At 38.5% G+C, this 17,594-nt stretch overlaps 1 protein-coding gene across 2 annotated transcripts in view; it reads right to left on the reverse strand.

Moving 5' to 3' along the window:
- Positions 1 to 17,572, reverse strand: part of PTPRO (protein tyrosine phosphatase receptor type O) — a 239,483-nt gene extending 221,911 nt beyond the window's left edge. For both annotated transcript variants that reach the window (XM_029953983.1, XM_029953982.1), the window contains exon 1: positions 17,452 to 17,572. In XM_029953983.1, the coding sequence (XP_029809843.1) occupies positions 17,452 to 17,523 (72 nt within the window). In that variant the 5' untranslated portion in view covers positions 17,524 to 17,572. The remainder of the gene's footprint in view (positions 1 to 17,451) is intronic.
- Positions 17,573 to 17,594: the final 22 nt, after the last annotated feature.

A 17,594-nucleotide genomic window follows, 5' to 3' on the forward strand; every position in this document is an offset into this window, starting at 1 on the left:
TACAGTGGCAAGTCATATATTGCCTTGTAACTTACGATATGTTTATATTATTTCCTTTTATATTACAGACTTCCTGAGGGCATAACTTTGTCCTATGCTCTTGGAGATGATGAACACAGCACCTTTTTACATGTCCATTTAATATATGTTTGATGATTGACTTGTTGAAATAGTTAAATACATATTTACCTTCATATACCCTCCATTCATCTCCCCTATTTTACTCAAGCCTTCTAAATGTGTCTTATACTTTTTATTTCATTCTAATTTATTTATAGGATTTCCCAATATGTTACTAAATAACTCCCCCCAAAAGGAAGAATGATATCACTTGATTAATCAATAAAGTATTTTGTCCTTACCTCCCACAATAGTAATTTCTGTTACTCCATTTTTAACTGTTTTCTGAAGAGTCATTAAATTGTTGTCTTTAACACCGATGTTATCAGAATTATGAAAGGACCAATAACTTTTGGTCCTTTCCAGAACTCAGCATATAAATCTACATAAGAATGTAGTTCAATACCCAACCTTCCTCATAAGGCACTTGAATTGTGGTTAATGGTGCTGTATTGAGGTCCTTCTGTAATTTCCTGATTTTCTGTTTCCACATTTGCTTAGGTATCTTTACCTTCCCTGCAAGTATAATTATTTTCTTTCTGAGGCAGTCCTCAAAAGAAAGAGGCTCTATCTGTCAACTGGTCAGTTAAAATACTTAACAGAATGCCAGGCACAATAAAAATAAATAAATAAATAAATATTAAATGCTTAATAAGGCTGTTTAACCTTTTCCTTTGAGAAAATTACAGATTTATAGAAGGTTTCAAAGAAATGTACACAAAGGTCTCATGCACCCTTCACCCTGCCTCCTCCAATGTTGACATCTTGCATATCCAAATAAGAAAATATCCAAAACAAGAAAATATCTAAGCTATAAAACTGACATTGGTACAATCCATAGAATTTATTCAGATTTCACCAGTAATTATGTGCTCATTAGTGCCTGCATATATGCAGACCTATACACTTTTCCCACATGTATACGTTCATGTAACTACCACCACGATTAAGATATACAACTCTTCCATTATCACAGGGCTCCCTCAGGCTACCTCTTGATAGCCATCTCTACGTCCTCCCCTCGCCACCCAATCTTTAACCCTCAGCAGCCATGGGCTTGTTCTCGTCTCCATAACTTTTGTTATTTCAAGGATATATATAAACGGAATCTTGAAATATGCAACCTTTTGAGATTGGCATTTTTCACTGAGCATAATTTTCCCCAGGTTCATTCAAGTTGCTGTGAGTGGGATTGCGTGGTATGGGAATACCACAGCACCTTGAACCATTCACTGACTGAAATTTTGGTTATTTTCAGTGTTTGCTAGTACAAACAAAGCTGCTGTACACACTCCTCCACAGGCTCCAGGTTTGGATGAAGATAATTACAGTTCCTCGTATATGGCTAAGTCAGCCTGCTCAAACCATAGTTTTTCAGAGATGGGTGACATGGGTGAGGAGCTTCTGAGTACGTTCCGCATCAGACATTTTTGTTAGTATATTCGGGAAGGAGTAACCATCTGTCCCAGTTCTCCCAGAACAGGCCGATTTATGTCTGCTATCCTGACATAATGATCCCTTCACTCTCGGAAATGCCCCGGTTAGTATGATAAATTATATAATCACTCTGATTCAGATTACTTAAAGATTCCAAGCATTGCTATTATGCCTGCTTGGCTATGATGAAATTGTGTCGGAGTAGATGGCTGTTTTTGTAATCTTTCTGAGTACCTCTGGAGGGACTCTCTGGAATCTGAGAAATGAGATAGTCTTCTCGCAATGAATGATAGTCTTGCTGAAGTCTTTACTGTTCCTCCCTCCTCCTTTTCAGTTAGAAAATGTCACTCATATGTGGAATTTAAGAAATGAAACAAGCAAGCAAAGGGAAGAAAATAAGAGAGAAACAGAATGAGAGACAAAGCAAAAAACGGACTCTTTAGGGAGAACCAACTGATGGTTACTGGAGGGAATGGGAGATGGGGGATGGGTGAAATAGATGATGGGGATTAAGGAAGGCATTTATCATGAAGAGCACAGGGGGATGGAGGAAAATCATTATATAGCACACCTGAAACTAATATTACACTGTATGTTAACTAACTGGAATTTGAATAAAAACTTTTTAAAAAGAAAGAATATGCATATTTCTAAAAGTGTCTTCTTGAGTCAGTTTTATGGTTGGGAACAGCTCCTAAGTTCATGTCTTACCTCTGTGTGTCTAAGCTCTTGCCATGGCTCCACAATTGAGAGGTAAGGACTCTTCCCCAGCACTGCCAGTTTGAAAATACTTGCAGAGAGAGAGTCTGATAGGTTTGGCTTAGATCGAGGCCAAGCTCAAAGATGATGCGAGGTGAGGTGCACTTCCTGAATAAGCTTATCTTAGGGCAGGTATTCACCCCTTTGACTGATCACTGTGTCCAGGGCATCGAGGCCAAGGAGGAGGGTAGCAACACCTTTCAGAACATATGGATCAGAGAGAAGGAAGTTTCCTCTGCAGAGGGCAGGTCGTGGAGCAGATGGCAGAGTTGGCCATAGAAGAAATGGCCCTCTGGGTAGCCGCTGTAATTTGTGCCTGCTGTGAAAGGATCAGCAATTCTACATCTTTCAACTAGAAAGCCTACATTCTTAAATGTTTTATACACTGTATTTAGCTATGGAGAAATGGGCAATGAATGCTTGCAATATAGCATCTGAAGTTTTTCTATGTAGGTAATTCTGAAGTAGCCTCTCAAATGAGAGGCCCACAAATAGGCGACGATCCCCAACACCTCATGATCATAATCAATCGGTATTATCATCCATGTCCTTAACGAATGCAAATACAGTTGGGAATTGAATACAGTCTATCCAAAAATCTATGACCTAATGTCCTAAATTGCAGAGGACTGAAAATGCTTGAAAAAATTATCATAGTACATTTAAGTGAAAAGAGTATGCTAAAATAGTAGGACAATTTGATGCTTTTTTTTTTTTTTTTACATACTCACTTAGATACACAGACATTGGAGAAAACTTGGAATGATATGTCTCCAGATGGTGGTTATTTTGGAATGGAGTGTGTAGGAATGATGGCTTTCTTCTTTTTCTGCCTGTTGTATTTGACAGAGTTTCCTCAGTGAACATGTATTAGCTTTTGAATTCTTAATTATTATGAAATTCTTGTGTCTGGTGATGCACACCTGATTCAGACATAGTTAGAAATTTCAAATTAAGTACTCCCTTCTTTAGAACCTCCAGAAGCTGTGTAGTAAAAGGCTAATTGAAGGCCTCGGCACAGCATCAAGAATTTCAATAGGAAGATTCTCATTAGGTTCCCAATTAGCCTTCAACAAAAATAAATAAATTAGACAATGATGCATCAATCAGATGAAAAAAGACTTAAAGATACAGCTGTATTTTGTTGGTTGCAAATACGCAAAAAAAAAGAAAATGAATTCAAGGAAGTAACGTGGAACACCTCTAAAGAACGGCTGATTTTTAGCAGATTTAACAGCTTCAGCTAATTAAAAAGAAGCAACTGATAAGCTGTTTTTAGGATTAAGTCCATAATACTTAATTCTAAGCCCTTGCAATCATCTTGGCACAGTTTTGACAACACCAGAATCCCCGTATTACAAATCCCCAGTACCTAACCATTTTGAGTGAGGCCTACAGTCATTTCCGAGAGACTAATTAAAAAGTACAAATTAGGGTAAACCGTAGAGGAATTTCTCCATGATGATGAAAAAATTGAACTTGGCCATATCTCATCACTATATTTATATGTAAATAACTCTGTAGTAACTGTACAGTTCATACATCTACACAGGATTTTTCTATAATCCTTTAAAGGAGGACCACATGACTCACTGTTTAATAATACATTACAGACAACATACAATTCCCTTGGCTTTTTATTATTCACCTTATTAATCAAATTATTCAGAAACTTAAGAAGCCAATTTTTCTTCCTAGATAAAATCTAGGAATTTTAAGTACATCCAAGTAATAAGGCATTTCTTATGATAATTGTGTTGGCACTTATTGTAAATATGATGCTTTCACTTTGTGGTATTTGGCAAGAATATTCCATTTTTATGACTACATTTTAGGTTTTAGCACAATGTCAAAGTAAACAAAAGGCTATAGCAATACTACTAGAGTGTCTAATTTAGGGTGCACCAACTTAACTTTAAGAAGAAATTCCTGGTTATCAAGAGAGAAGATGATGTAGTCCAATTAATTAGTCTAATTCTGACATAGCCACTCAGAGACAAAAAGAGACTCATATAAATGTGTTTTGAAGGTTTCTAGAAACCTTGATTTGATATTTAAAAAAAGATCATTAAACTTAAGGAAAATAATTTATTAATCATAGAATTGTGGTTCATAGCCATGCATATATCTATATTTGATCAGAATTTTCTTCTATTTTTGGTAAGGGATATATTAATTTATCAACAAACAAAAACAAAATTAAGATAATAGAAAAAATTATAAGTAGCCTATGGATCAAGAAGACGTGGTTTATATATACAGTGGAGTACTACAATGGCAACGAGAAAGAATGAAATCTGGCTATTCGTAGCAACGTGGATGGACCTCGAGGGTGTTATGCTAAGTGAAATAAGTCAGGCAAAGACAGATACCATATGTTTGCACTCATATGTGGAGCAGGAGAAACTTAACAGAAGACCATGGGGGAGCGGAAGGGGAAAAAATAGTTGAGAGGGAAGGAGACAAACCATAAGAGACTCTTAAATACTGAGGACTAACTGAGGGTTGATGGGGATGGGGGAGAGGGGAAAAGGAGGGCACTTGTTGGGATGAGCACTGGTGTTACATGGAAACCAACTTGATAATAAACTATAAAAGAAAAAACTTCGCGCCAGTCCAAGCTTTCACCCTTTACCAGCACAGTAGTAGACCAGCAGAGTGGGTGGTAGGCTATATACACACTTAGATATAGACTGGCATATGACTGACGTAATACCTTCCGATTCTCTAGTAACACACTGATTTATGTAAGTAATAGCATTTGTTTTAATCATACTTTGGTATTTTTGTCACTTGAAAATCTTGAAAATCCAGGGTCTTGGTGTGTATATACTAATATTTTAATGAAGACAACACTATTTTATCAACCAGCTCAACTAACTGTTCATATTTGGATAATGAAATTCAACTGAGTATTAAAATTACCATTTTTTTCTATATCAAATTACATGTTGGGACCTTATACAGGAAAAGACATCCATTTTCTAAAATCCATTTTAAAAATTTTCTGTGGGGGCATTGGGTGGCTCAGTCGGTTAAGCGTCTGACTTCGGCTCAGGTCATCATCTCAGTTTGTGAGTTCAAGCCCCATGTCAGGCTCTGTGCTGACAGCTCAGAGCTTGGAACCTGCTTCAGATTCTGTGTCTCTCACTCTCTCTCTGCCCCTCCCCCACTCATTCTCTGTTTCTCTCTTTCTCAATAATAAATAAACATAAAAAAATTAAAAAATTTTTCTGTTAGGTCCTCATAGGCATCTAAAAATGTCATTTTTAGGGGTAAAGAAAATCCTAAGTTTTAAGTATTAAAGAAAAATAATTTATCATTTAGCTTCTATTAGTTATATGAGTTTCTGAAAATGAGTTTAGAGGTCTAGAGCCAATCTGAGAACATCAACATGCATGGTGAGAGGAACATGAGGAAAAATTATTTATAAAATTCTTTTAATGTTGATATTTTCAAATTGTAAAGCCAAGAATGAACACACTCTCCACACTGTTTTCCAGGAATACTGTTTGGCAATGAGAAAGAATGAAATCATGCCATTTTCAGCAACGTGGATGGAACTGGAAGGTATTATGCTGAGTTAAGTCAGTCAAAAGACACATACCATGTTTTCACTCATATGTGGATCCTGAGAAAGTTAACAGAAGACCACGGGGGAAGGGAAGGGGAAAAATTAGTTACAAACAGAGAGGGAAGGAGGCAAACCGTAAGAGACTCTTAAATACAGAGAACAAACTGAGGGTGGATGGGGGTGGGGGGGAGAGGGAAAAATGGGTAATGGGCACGGAGGAGGGCACTTGTTGGGATGAGCACTGGGTGTTGTATATAAGCAATGAACTATGGGAATCTACCACCAGAACCAAGAGCACACTTCACACACTGTATGTTAGCCAATTTGACAAATAATATTTTTTTAAGAAAAGAACACATTCTCAGATTTCAAGAATTCAGAAATGACTTTGATTTAGAAATTAAAGTAAATTTTACACACAGTTAATGAATAAGATAGAGAGTGAGTGATCAAAAAAATCTGAGTTTTTACTTTAGTACAAATGAGAACTGATCACACAACAGAACCCATCCGTTGCTTGGCCACGCGTCATTTGTCCTTGGCGGTTTATTCTGACCTAATAAAATAGCAAGAACAAAATATGTGAGCAACCTCATCTTGATGTCTAAGAGAGAGATCATTTTCACTTACAATAAAGCCTCTGCTTTCTCCACAAGATCAACAAAGCAGCCTTTCCAGACCATCTCCTCCCTCCCCCAGGCAAGGTCCGCCTGACCTGACGGACTCTCCCTCCTCCTTCAGGGAGCTGCGCACCAGCCCGGACCCCGCACTGGCGCGCCTGCATCCTGCTCTTCCTCCAGAGTCTGTCCCAAGGCTCCTGCCTGACCATTCTCACCCCATGTGCTCATTCAACAGTCATTCATTTATTCAACAAGTATTTACGGCGCATCTACCATGGTCCAGGTGCTCTTCTCCCATCCAAGTACTAACCAGGCCCGACCCTGCTTAGCTTCCGAGATCAGAGGAGATCCGGCGCGTGCAGGGTGGTATGACCGTAGACTACAGGTGCTCTTCTAGCAGCTGGGGATACAGCAGTGAACAAAATGGATACAGTCTTTGCTCTCATGGAACTTACAAGCATTCCAAAGGAGGAGCAGGTAATAATAAAGATCTAGTACAATACCACTTGGTGAGTGATACATTTTCTGAAGAAAATAAATCCCGGTAAGCGTGTTAAAATTTTAGAGTGATGGGGTGATTTTAGATTGGCTGTTCACAAAAGACGTGTTGAGGATACGCCCTTTGAACAGAGGCTGGAATAAAATAAAATCTGCATTTATAAAATGGACCGTGCATTTTTCTCACACTAGCACTCTCAAACCCTTATCTTGGTTCATCAGGGGACCCTGCTGGGAACAGTGAGAATTGCCTTCTACCCAACTGGCTGCCGTGGCCACGAAAGAGCAGAATGGGCAACAGCAGAAAATCTGGGCTAGTGTAAACTGTGAATGTGGTATGATGGGCAGCCCAGGACAGGACAGAGAGCTGACAAGCTTCTCCCATTCTATCTTTGTAACCTGTCAGGTCTGCGCTGGCAAGAAGTTACTCCGAACATGCAAGAAAGCAGAAACAGTCACAACACAGAGCTCAACTCAAGTGAAATGGAGATAGTAGTCACATGGGAAAGCTACCACCAGAAATAGCTCTTCAGCAAACCAAACTAACCAAACAACACAACGAGTGTTGAAAAGTGCAGCAGCTGCCTCTCGCCTGAGAATGATTTCACGATTTAAAACCAAATGGCACGGGGGCGCCTGGGTGGCTCAGTCAGCCAGCCATCTGACTTCGGCTCAGGTCATGATCTCATAGTTTGAGCCCCATGTCGGGCTCTATGCTGACAGCTCAGGGCTAGAGCTTGCTTCAGATTCTGTGTCTCTGTCTCTCTCTCTCTCTCTCTTAAAAATAAATAAACATAAAAAATTTTTAAGCCAATTGGCAGTAATATTAGAGACAAATAATAGTGAATAAAATATATTGTTCTCTCAAGTTATACAGTAAGCTAATTACATTGGAAAATAGGGTTAAAATGAATTTCCCATTTTTCAATAGACAAAAGCCATAGAACCCTTTTGTATATACACAGTTACCAAAACTAGAGTTAGCACAATCCATAAAATAAGAAAATTTGTGCATTTCTTTTCTTCTAAGCCCATTTCTTGAACATCAGTTCTTGATAAGAAAGCTGGGAATGGTTAATTTCTTTCAGGCAAAGTTTTCTGATTCTGAGATTTAAATTATAAATGATCTTGCTGCTATTTTTTTTCTTATAATTAAGGTTAAATTTCTCATTAAATAAAGAGTGATAAGGGAAGAAAAAGAAATGTTTAGTATATGGAAACAGATATTGTTTCTTAAAGTGTAATCACTATTCCCATGAATTATTTTTACAAAATGGATCTACAATCACACTTGGGAAATGCTACATGCTATGTCTCTCTTCTGGAAAGCACAATGCTTATTAACATACTAAGGGTTCTGAGAAGTACTAGTACAAAAAAATAATAATAAATTAATAGTAGTTTAAACAAAGTTAAATTGGTTATTTCCCAGATTCACATTACCACAAAGTGTTTATTTTTAATAACATCTTTGACATTGAAAGTCTCTCATGTTCCATGAAGCATATTCTGGAAGACACTGCTATATACACATTTTGATTATTCTACCTCTGATTTTGCTTTACCTATTCTTACCATCCTATCTCTTGCCTTCTCTGTTTATTTTTGTACAGAACACTTATTGAGTGTTTACTGTATTCTAGGCACTGTTTACAGTACTTTATGGCCACTCTCTCACTTATTCCTGCCTGACATTATCCTCTGACATAAGTACAACAGATTGCCAAAGGGGGCACCACACAAGTGGAAGAACTTTCTTCCACATCCTGCTTGTTGGTAAGTGGCATAGCCAAGGGAGCCAAAATCAAAATCTGGTCTCTCTGACCTGATGCCTATGTTCTTAACAAGTAAGTGCCTGGTTCTCTACTCCTCAGCCCTTCCCAAACTTCACAGAGACCAATGGCCTACCTATTTTCCGGGCCAAAGATATTTTCCAGATCTTAGCTTATGGGACTTTTCTGTTGTGTTTGATGTTGTTGCCCAATCCTTCCCTCTTGAAATTTCCTAGACCCCGAATTTCCTTGATGCTGTGTTCCTCTTACACCTCTCTGGATGTTTCTTCTTCATCTTCTTAGGTTCCTAATAAGGAGTAGAATGTTAGGGCTCCTGGCCCACTTTAGTCTTCTCTCTGCTGGGACATCCCCATTCACATCTCCAGGCCTGCCTTCTTGGACATCAGACTCATATCTAATAATATCTGTGTGGTTTTTTTGGACACTTCAAACTCAAGAAACCTTCCACTAAATTCATCACCTATGCATCAGTCGAAGTCCCAGTAGGGCACTCCGGGGAAATCCTAGAGATTTATAAATAAAGGACTATTAATAAAGGTGTGGAGCAGGAACAATAGTACTAAGCATGGTAAGGAAGGGGGTAAACCAATTTGGAGGAGTACACATTCTTAAAACTGCAACATTTCAGGCAAAGGTGTCATTATCTGGAAGTTAGCATGAAAATTACCCTCTCCTCAGTTCCCCACATCTAACCAGTCTTGACAACTTAGCTATTTTTAACATTGTCTTTTCTCTTTTAGTTTCTTTTCCCATCATCCTAGGGTCAACATTTGCCATCTCTTAACTGGACCATTAGAATAACCTCCTAGTAGTCAACTGCTTCCGGGCCCACTCGATAAACTTTCTTACAGCCAAAAGCTCTATTTGAAATGCAAGTCTTACTCTACTAAGTCTGGCCCAACGTTTCAATGATCTCCTTCACCTAGAAAATAAAGATCCTACTTTTTAGCACAGCATATAGGATTCTCCTAGACTGGCATCTATCCCTTCCTCTCCTTTTATGCACTACTGTCTTTTACTACATACTACCATGCTTACATTCTTTTTGCCATACTGGGCCTTTGCTCATGCAGTTTTTTCTATCTATATGTCCATATTTTTAAACCTAACTTAGGCTCAGCCCAGGTATCAACTTTTAAGAAATCATTTCCGAAACCATGAGATATAGTCTCTCCTGTAACATATTAACATAGTTTTCTCTATTAAACAAACAAAAACTCCATTTTAATGGCATTTTCTATTTTCCCACTATGTCATTTGTGAAGATTCAACTAACTGCTGTCCATTCCTGTACCTACGACATCTAGGACAATTCCTGGCACACAATAAATCTTCAATCAATGTTTGATTAACTGAATAGAATTGGAGAGCAAATCATTACCCTGGAATCTGAAAGACAGACTTGGTACTGAAGAAGAAAAGAAACTTCTCAATGTGACCATTCTGGCTTTCGGGAACGACTGGTTAGCCAGAAAAATGTATAGGATTCCCTTTCAAAGAAACCACGTAACAGAGAGAGATTAGTCAGCAGTTAAAGCCAGGATCACAAGGCAGTAATGCTAGAGTTAATCAAAATAGAATCCTGATTCAGAAAGTAAGGTAAGAGGCATTAGGAATCAGAACTTTTATCAGACCAAATACGGAAAGGGCACTGCAGGTTCTGTGTAATTCTCTAATATCTGGTTTTTACATGCGAATCACATGCTTCTATGAGAGGAACCAAGAGGGAGTCATAATCTAGTTCAGCACACAGGGCTATAGTTGGTCTCCGATGTGGGTTAAGGGTAAAGGGAAAAAGGGACAGAAATTTCTTTGTCCATCACTTGATATCAGTAGGAGGGCCATAAAGAAGGAACAGGATTAAGGACCTGGTAGACCCCTGATATTTTCTCATACACAAGTAATCTGTTATAAAAAAAAAAGGTGTACAGAAAGAAAATAAAGTTTCTGTTATTTGAAAAACAGTTAAATGAGGTGATACAGAAAAAAGGAAATATTCATCATGTAAGTCACATACACATTAGCATTACGAAGTACAATTCTGATTTGATTTAGGACCTCTACACTGTACATAAATTCTTTTTATTTGCTTAGTAAAGGTAGAAAAATTACCAGCTTCAGTTGGTTTTAATTTGCTTTATGATAGGAACAGTTTTGTTAGAAAAATGAGCTGCACAGCATTCCTATTTAAGAAGAGTGGGAAACCAAATAAATAAAGAGCATTCCACAAGAAATTTATTTGCATATAAATAGAAGGATGGCAATACCTTTGTTTTCATCAAACTTTCTTTTCACTTGATTCCCTAATTTTCCCTATATTCATTTTCTTACAAAAATCACCATGAATATTCATAATTTGTATTTCAATTCTCAAATTCAGAGTCCTATTGCCTGATTCTCTGTTTCTGAAGTATTTTCCAAAGCAACTATCATTTTCCCCTCTTTTATCTCCATTTCCTGGTAAAAAGGAAAAGAAAAGCCTTCCTTCTCCAGAAACCTCTACAACCTTGTTTCAAACATCCTCTGTTTGTTCGTTGGTTCTCATATATTCAGAAGTAAAAGGCATTGGCCTTTTAGGTAACTGGAATGTCTGTGAAAGCAGACATCTTTCATTGGAGAATTAGATTTTAAACAAAAGAGTTGAAATGGCTTTCTGACACAGGGATAAAGTATGGTTGTACTTATAGAAATAAATCTGAAGGCACCATGTCGGGGCGGGGGGGTGAACCTAAGGATCAATGCTCTGGAGACCCGGGACAAGTTTGTGAAAGGACAAACTTGGTATAATTCAGAATAATTAGTGACTGTAGATTCGGAAGAGCTGGTAGAAGCAGTATGGAACCTGTTGGAGCCAATAGCACCAGGAGAGACAAGGGTAAGAGTCTTCGTATCTGCCTCTAGCTTCATCCCACCCCGTTCACCCCCTTGAGCATTCTACTTGTACCACATTAACCTTGTTTTGGCTCCTCAAATCAAGGACACGAGTGCACAAAGAAGTCCCACATATTTATTTAAGCAGAAAGAGCTCATACCGATGGAGCTTTGAGGCTTTAAAGCTTTGAGTTATGCTCTTGGATTAAACACCAACATAGTTAGAACCGAGACTAGGGTGTAGGAAAGGCTTCATCTCTCAAGGGCAAAGTGATGGCACACATTAGAGGGGTTTCTATTAGACGAATGCAGAAATCTCTGTCAGTCGTAGCTGGCAGTGATCACAGAAGAATGATGATATGGAAGAGGAAGCAAGACTACGACTTGCAGAGCTGGCTGGCTGTTGGCTGAAGCCGCAGATCAAATAACAGAGGTAATGGAAGTGATTTCCTCTATTATTTCAACTCTGTTATTAAATTGATGACAGCAGACTGCAAATACCGTTGAGGTAACACTGGTGAATAAATGAGCAATCAAGAGTGCTACATTTTTGGAAAAAAATAACACATTGCTATTTTGATTTATAATTTTAATAAGTTTTTAATCTAAGGAACTGGTAACTTTTTATTATTTTTTAGTGTAATGACCGCAATGTAATTATAATGACTTAATTCACATACTGATGATTTTCTCATGTTTTCCTCAAAGATATATTAGCAAATCACTAGGATGGTATTTAACATTTTTCAGTCAGAAACTATATAAGGCTGAAAATTTAAATTGTGTTTATGAAGCTTGCATTATTTGCTTAGTTCCACATACTAAGTATAGTGGGAGACAAAAAATTACAATATACTTTCCTTTATTTCAAAAATAAATGTGAGGATCCCTGGGTGGCTCAGTCAGTTAAGCGTCCAGCTTTGGCTCAGACCATGGTCTCATGGTTGGTGGGTTGGAGACCAATGTCAGATTCTGTGCTGACAGCCTGGAATCCAGAGCCTGCTTCAGATTCTGTGTGTACCCCCTCTCCCTGCTCCTCCCTTGCTCATGCCCTGTTTCTCTGTCTCTCTGTCTCTCTTGAATAAATAAACATTATAAAATTGTTTAAAAAAACAACAATAAATGTATTTGAGTAATAAACTGAACATACTAGGTGCTTTGTAGTAAAGCTCACCATTTCAGTGGGGCTATGTTTCTAAAAATGTAACACTGAAACTGTGTACCTGGAGGCATTGAATTAGGAAGAAAATGAGAAATATCTATGGACATTCATGTTAAACCTTCTATTGTGCCACACTTCTACCAATCACAATGGCTTAAATGGTTCATCCACTATATCCAACACCAAAGGTCCTTTGCAAACCCTTAAGATTCGAGTTGGAATTATACTGATAAAACTCAGGAGTGACTGTGCTTATGAGTTTAAATACCTTTAAGTTGGATATTTAGATGCTAGAAATAGCATCCAAATACATTTAAAAATAAAGTACAGGGATACCTGGGTGGCTCAGTCAGTTAAGTATCTGAGTTTGGCTCAGGTCATGATCTCCCAGTTCATGGGTTCAAGCCCTGCATCAGGCTCTGTGTTGACAGCTTGGAGCCTGGAGCCTCCTTCAGATTCTGAGTCTCCCTCTCTTTCTAACCCTCCCCTGCTCATGTTCTGTGTTTCTTTCTCTCAAAAATGAATAAAACATTAAACATTTTTAAATAAAATTAAAAATAAATAAATAAAATACAAAATGGGGTGCCTGGGTGGCTCAGCCAGTTAAGTGTCTGGTTGTTGATTTCAACTCAGGTCATGACCTCATGGTTTGCAAGACTGAGCCCTGCACTGCTTGGGATTCTCTCCCTCTCTCTCTCTGCCCCTCCCCTGCTTGTGCTCTATCTCTCTCTCTGCCCCTCCCCTGCTTGTGCTCTATCTCTCTCTCTGCCCCTCCCCTGCTTGTGCTCTATCTCTCTCTCCCACACAAAACAAATAAATAAACATGAAAATAAATTTAAATAAAGGACAACTCTTTTATTGTTTTTAGTTATTTATGGGCCAAAATGAGGCCGAGGTATGGTGTGGATTTTTGTATTTCTTAATGTAACAACAATCTTTCACACAACAAAGGACAAAGGCAAACATGTGGACAGCGGGAAAGATTATTACTCAACACCCAGTAGAAGCCCAGCCCAGTGAGCCTTCTCCAATTTACTGGCGATGTCATATGTGAAAAAGTTTCTCTAAAAGGTTGGTGACAACATTTATCAAAGGAGTCAGTAGACAGAGAGTTTATGACAGGAAACTTCATTGTGAAGAAGGTGGTTCCAGCTGCTCCAGAAAGATGAAAACATTAGAGTTCATCTGCCAATGTTGTATAATATACAATGTGAATGAAACCTCATGAGGAAGAGAAAATTCTTCCCTGTGTGTGTGTGTGTGTGTGTGTGTGTGTGTGTGTGCGTATGCGTCTGTAAGTGAGAGAGAGAGAGGGAGAGAGAGGCAAAGAAAAGAGAGAGAGAGAGGGATGAGAAGAGAGAGAAAAAGAGAAAGAGGAAGAGAGAGAGAGAAGTGGAGAAAGGCAGACAGACTTTGGAAAGTGGATATTTCTCCTAAGTAGGAGTACTATGGCCAACATCATAACACTCATGTTTTATAGTATTAAATATAAACCTTTTTTCAGAAAATATAATTAAGTTCTCTTTCAAATTTAATGTTCTTTAATTACATATCAGGTAAGAGCAGACATGGAAGAAAATATAGAGAGGAGGTTAAGGAAAGAAAGAAGGATTCATGCCAAGCCTATGAGTTTAGAGAAACATTCCACTTGACTACTAATGAGCATCATTTCAGGGAAAGCAGACTTTAAATCCCTATGATGTCATATTCTACAATTTGCATCTTAGTTGACAAAATACTGATATTGAGGGAACTGATACAGGAAGAAATTTTCAAGAAGAAATTTAGGAAAGATAGCACAGGTGAGAGAAATTATATTGCTTTCCTTGGGAGTTATGGGAAGACACACAAGAGAGATACTCATCAGATAAATACTCCATTTACATTCAGATGTGTGTAGAAGATTTCCAGACTGGTAGGTTCCCAGTATACTTGATAATAGACTTCTACTTTTTTTCTATTGCTATATATACTATCAATATTGATTATAAAATTTAAATTTTTTAATTTCATAAACAACATTGTGTTTATGCAGCACTAGTTGTGCAGATATTAGCTTTACAGCATACAGTGGATGATTCAGACAATCTGAGATGCCTGACTAAATGTTCCTATCGCTTAGGTAGGGATAAGGAATGACACACAAGGACTTCCCTGGCCAGGCACAATTAGCCTACCTCAATGAAACTGGTTATAGAGACTCATACAGATTCAAATTTTTAGACGTGCCCATCACTTTAACCCCACTGCTTGCTTCTGATTTGTGAAAAAGATAAAACTATGAATCTTACCTCATATTTTGGTTTCTCTAACTTTATGGCTTTTAAGAATTTTTATTCCTATATAGAAGATACTTCATGTGGAATAGTGAAAGATTTGTTGATATGAGAGGTATAGAGATATGGGGGAGGTTGAATAAATGTTTCTGACTCAGCACACAGAGCTTATCATTGAGATTCAATCAACAATCTGCCATTTAATAACAGAACTGTTTTCAAGACTACTTTACTTTACTGACACTTATTCAAAGCCTTGAATGCAAATGTATCTCTAAATTATAAAGAGATTATACAATGTGCCTATTTTATTGTGTAATATACTATTCCCAAATGTAAATGCCTTATCCTTTGTGCCCAATTTAACATTTTGAACATCTCTTTCTCAACTGTAACAGATTAAGGCTAATGAAATAGCATACATGAAATACCTGGAAGACTGACTGGCACATGAAGGGTATTCAGTATACACGCATATAATTTTTTTCCTCTGATACACTTTATATTCGGGCAACACAAAACCACATTTATATAAAATAAAAGGTAATGAATAACTTGCTTTACAAAATTAGTTGTCCCATTACAATATTTATTTAAATGACAAGCTTTATCATTGTATTTACTATGTGATACAGTTAACCATAACTGACATCCATCTGCAAATGGGAAAATATGCACCTATTATGTGGAACAGGATGAATCTCTATTACAGTCACTGAGAATACCATTATGCCAACATGGACTGGATTTTCTCAAATCTGTATCAAGTTTTGATTAGAAGGTTTGCCACATCTTTTACTTTTTAATTGCGGCACTCTATCTCCACTCTCAAACTCATCATTTGGCCATTCCTGAAATTCTCACTTGTTACAAAGAATTCAAATAAAAACCTGCAATTGTACCAAAGGTTGGGTTTGAATCAGATGTCATACATGTAAGTCTTAGCTGTTACTTAGAAAAATGTGCAGTGATGCCATCTCCCACTTGGGATTCATGACAAGTGATGCATGGACAGACTAGTTCTGACAGAATTTGACAAATAGAAAAATTAATAGAAAGCCTAAGTAAGTCTAATACAAGTGTGGGGTATGCTAAAGGAGCAGTCTCCTAGAGTGAAAGCCCATGACCAAACTTATCATTTACCAGATTTTAAATAAAATTTTCATTTAAAACTTAAGAAAAATGTTAAAACATATTGAATATAACTTAGAATTTCGTGTATTCACTCCGTTGCTCTTTCTCCTCGAAACTATTTTTTTCCTATATTCCATTAAGAGACATAAAAATATGGAATATTTAAAATTGATGCCTTTCTCAATCCATTGGTCTTATTCCACTGTCTCCTTGTCAAGCATTCATAATTAATGGTACATGTAAGCAAAAAGTGACTGATAAGGAAACATTTGCATCCATTAACGTTACATCCATTTCTAAGGTAGCTCTCACGGTGGTGCTGAATGGATAGCTCCCGGTCACCTGTGACCCACTTTACCAGAAAGGGAAAAGGACTAATGACAAAACTAAAGTAGACCCACCGAGGACACAAGTGGTAGACAATTACCTCACAACTCCACACTACTTTCCAACCAAACATGTGGCTGAAATTTGTTTGAAACATTTTATGCACAGTATAGTTACCAAACTAGGATTTCTTAAAGCAGCACCCTTCCTTTTCATTTTCCTCAAAATGACATCCTAAACCAGCAGAATCCAAAGAAAACTCGAAAAAGTTAATCATAAGACTTTTCTGCCATTTAAATTTAGAAGCATCGGCCTTTGTAAATAAGGTGGGGGAAAGTCTAAAGACTTTGTAAAGGGAATGCTGAGGTTGAAGATGAAGACTTGGAGAGAAGAGTTCTCTCCGGGCTCAAGCTGACACTCCTTATTCAAAGAAAACCATGCTCACCACCCACCCCGGCAGCTCTTCGCGAACAGGGAGCAGCCCCAGGTGTAGACTTCCAGCAGAAAGTAAATTAAGAGAAAGCAGCCGCACACACGGTTGGGAGAGCACTGGGGTGCAGTAGTGACTAGAAGGAAAGTGCCCTCATTTTGCCTGGTGAAACCAACCTAACAAGCCCACCTTTGACGTGGATACCAGCGGCGGTTAAAAAAAAAAAAAAGAAAAAAAGCACAAAGGGTGAAAGCTGGAAGGAGCAAACTTCCTCGTTCTTCCATCCCATCCCTCAAACCCGCCGGGAACACGGACACGCAGGGACAACAAAGCGTGTGCCCGGGCTGCACGGTCGGCGCTTCCCGCGGCTCGGCCATCGCGCCCGGGGCAGAGCTGGGGGCCGGAGCGCGGACGCCGGCGGGACCACCGGGGCCGGGGGCGCTCCCCTACCTTGAGTAGCACAAAGAGGCAGAGCAGAGGCAGGAGGCGGCGGCCGTGCGTTCTCGCGGGCAGGTGCCCCATCCCGGCGCCGACGGGGCCCCGGAGGAGGGGACCGCGGCGCGTGCGAGCTCCCCGGGGGCGGCTCACAATGG

This window comes from Suricata suricatta, chromosome 10 (assembly GCF_006229205.1).
Source record: "Suricata suricatta isolate VVHF042 chromosome 10, meerkat_22Aug2017_6uvM2_HiC, whole genome shotgun sequence".
Lineage (NCBI taxonomy): Eukaryota > Metazoa > Chordata > Mammalia > Carnivora > Herpestidae > Suricata > Suricata suricatta.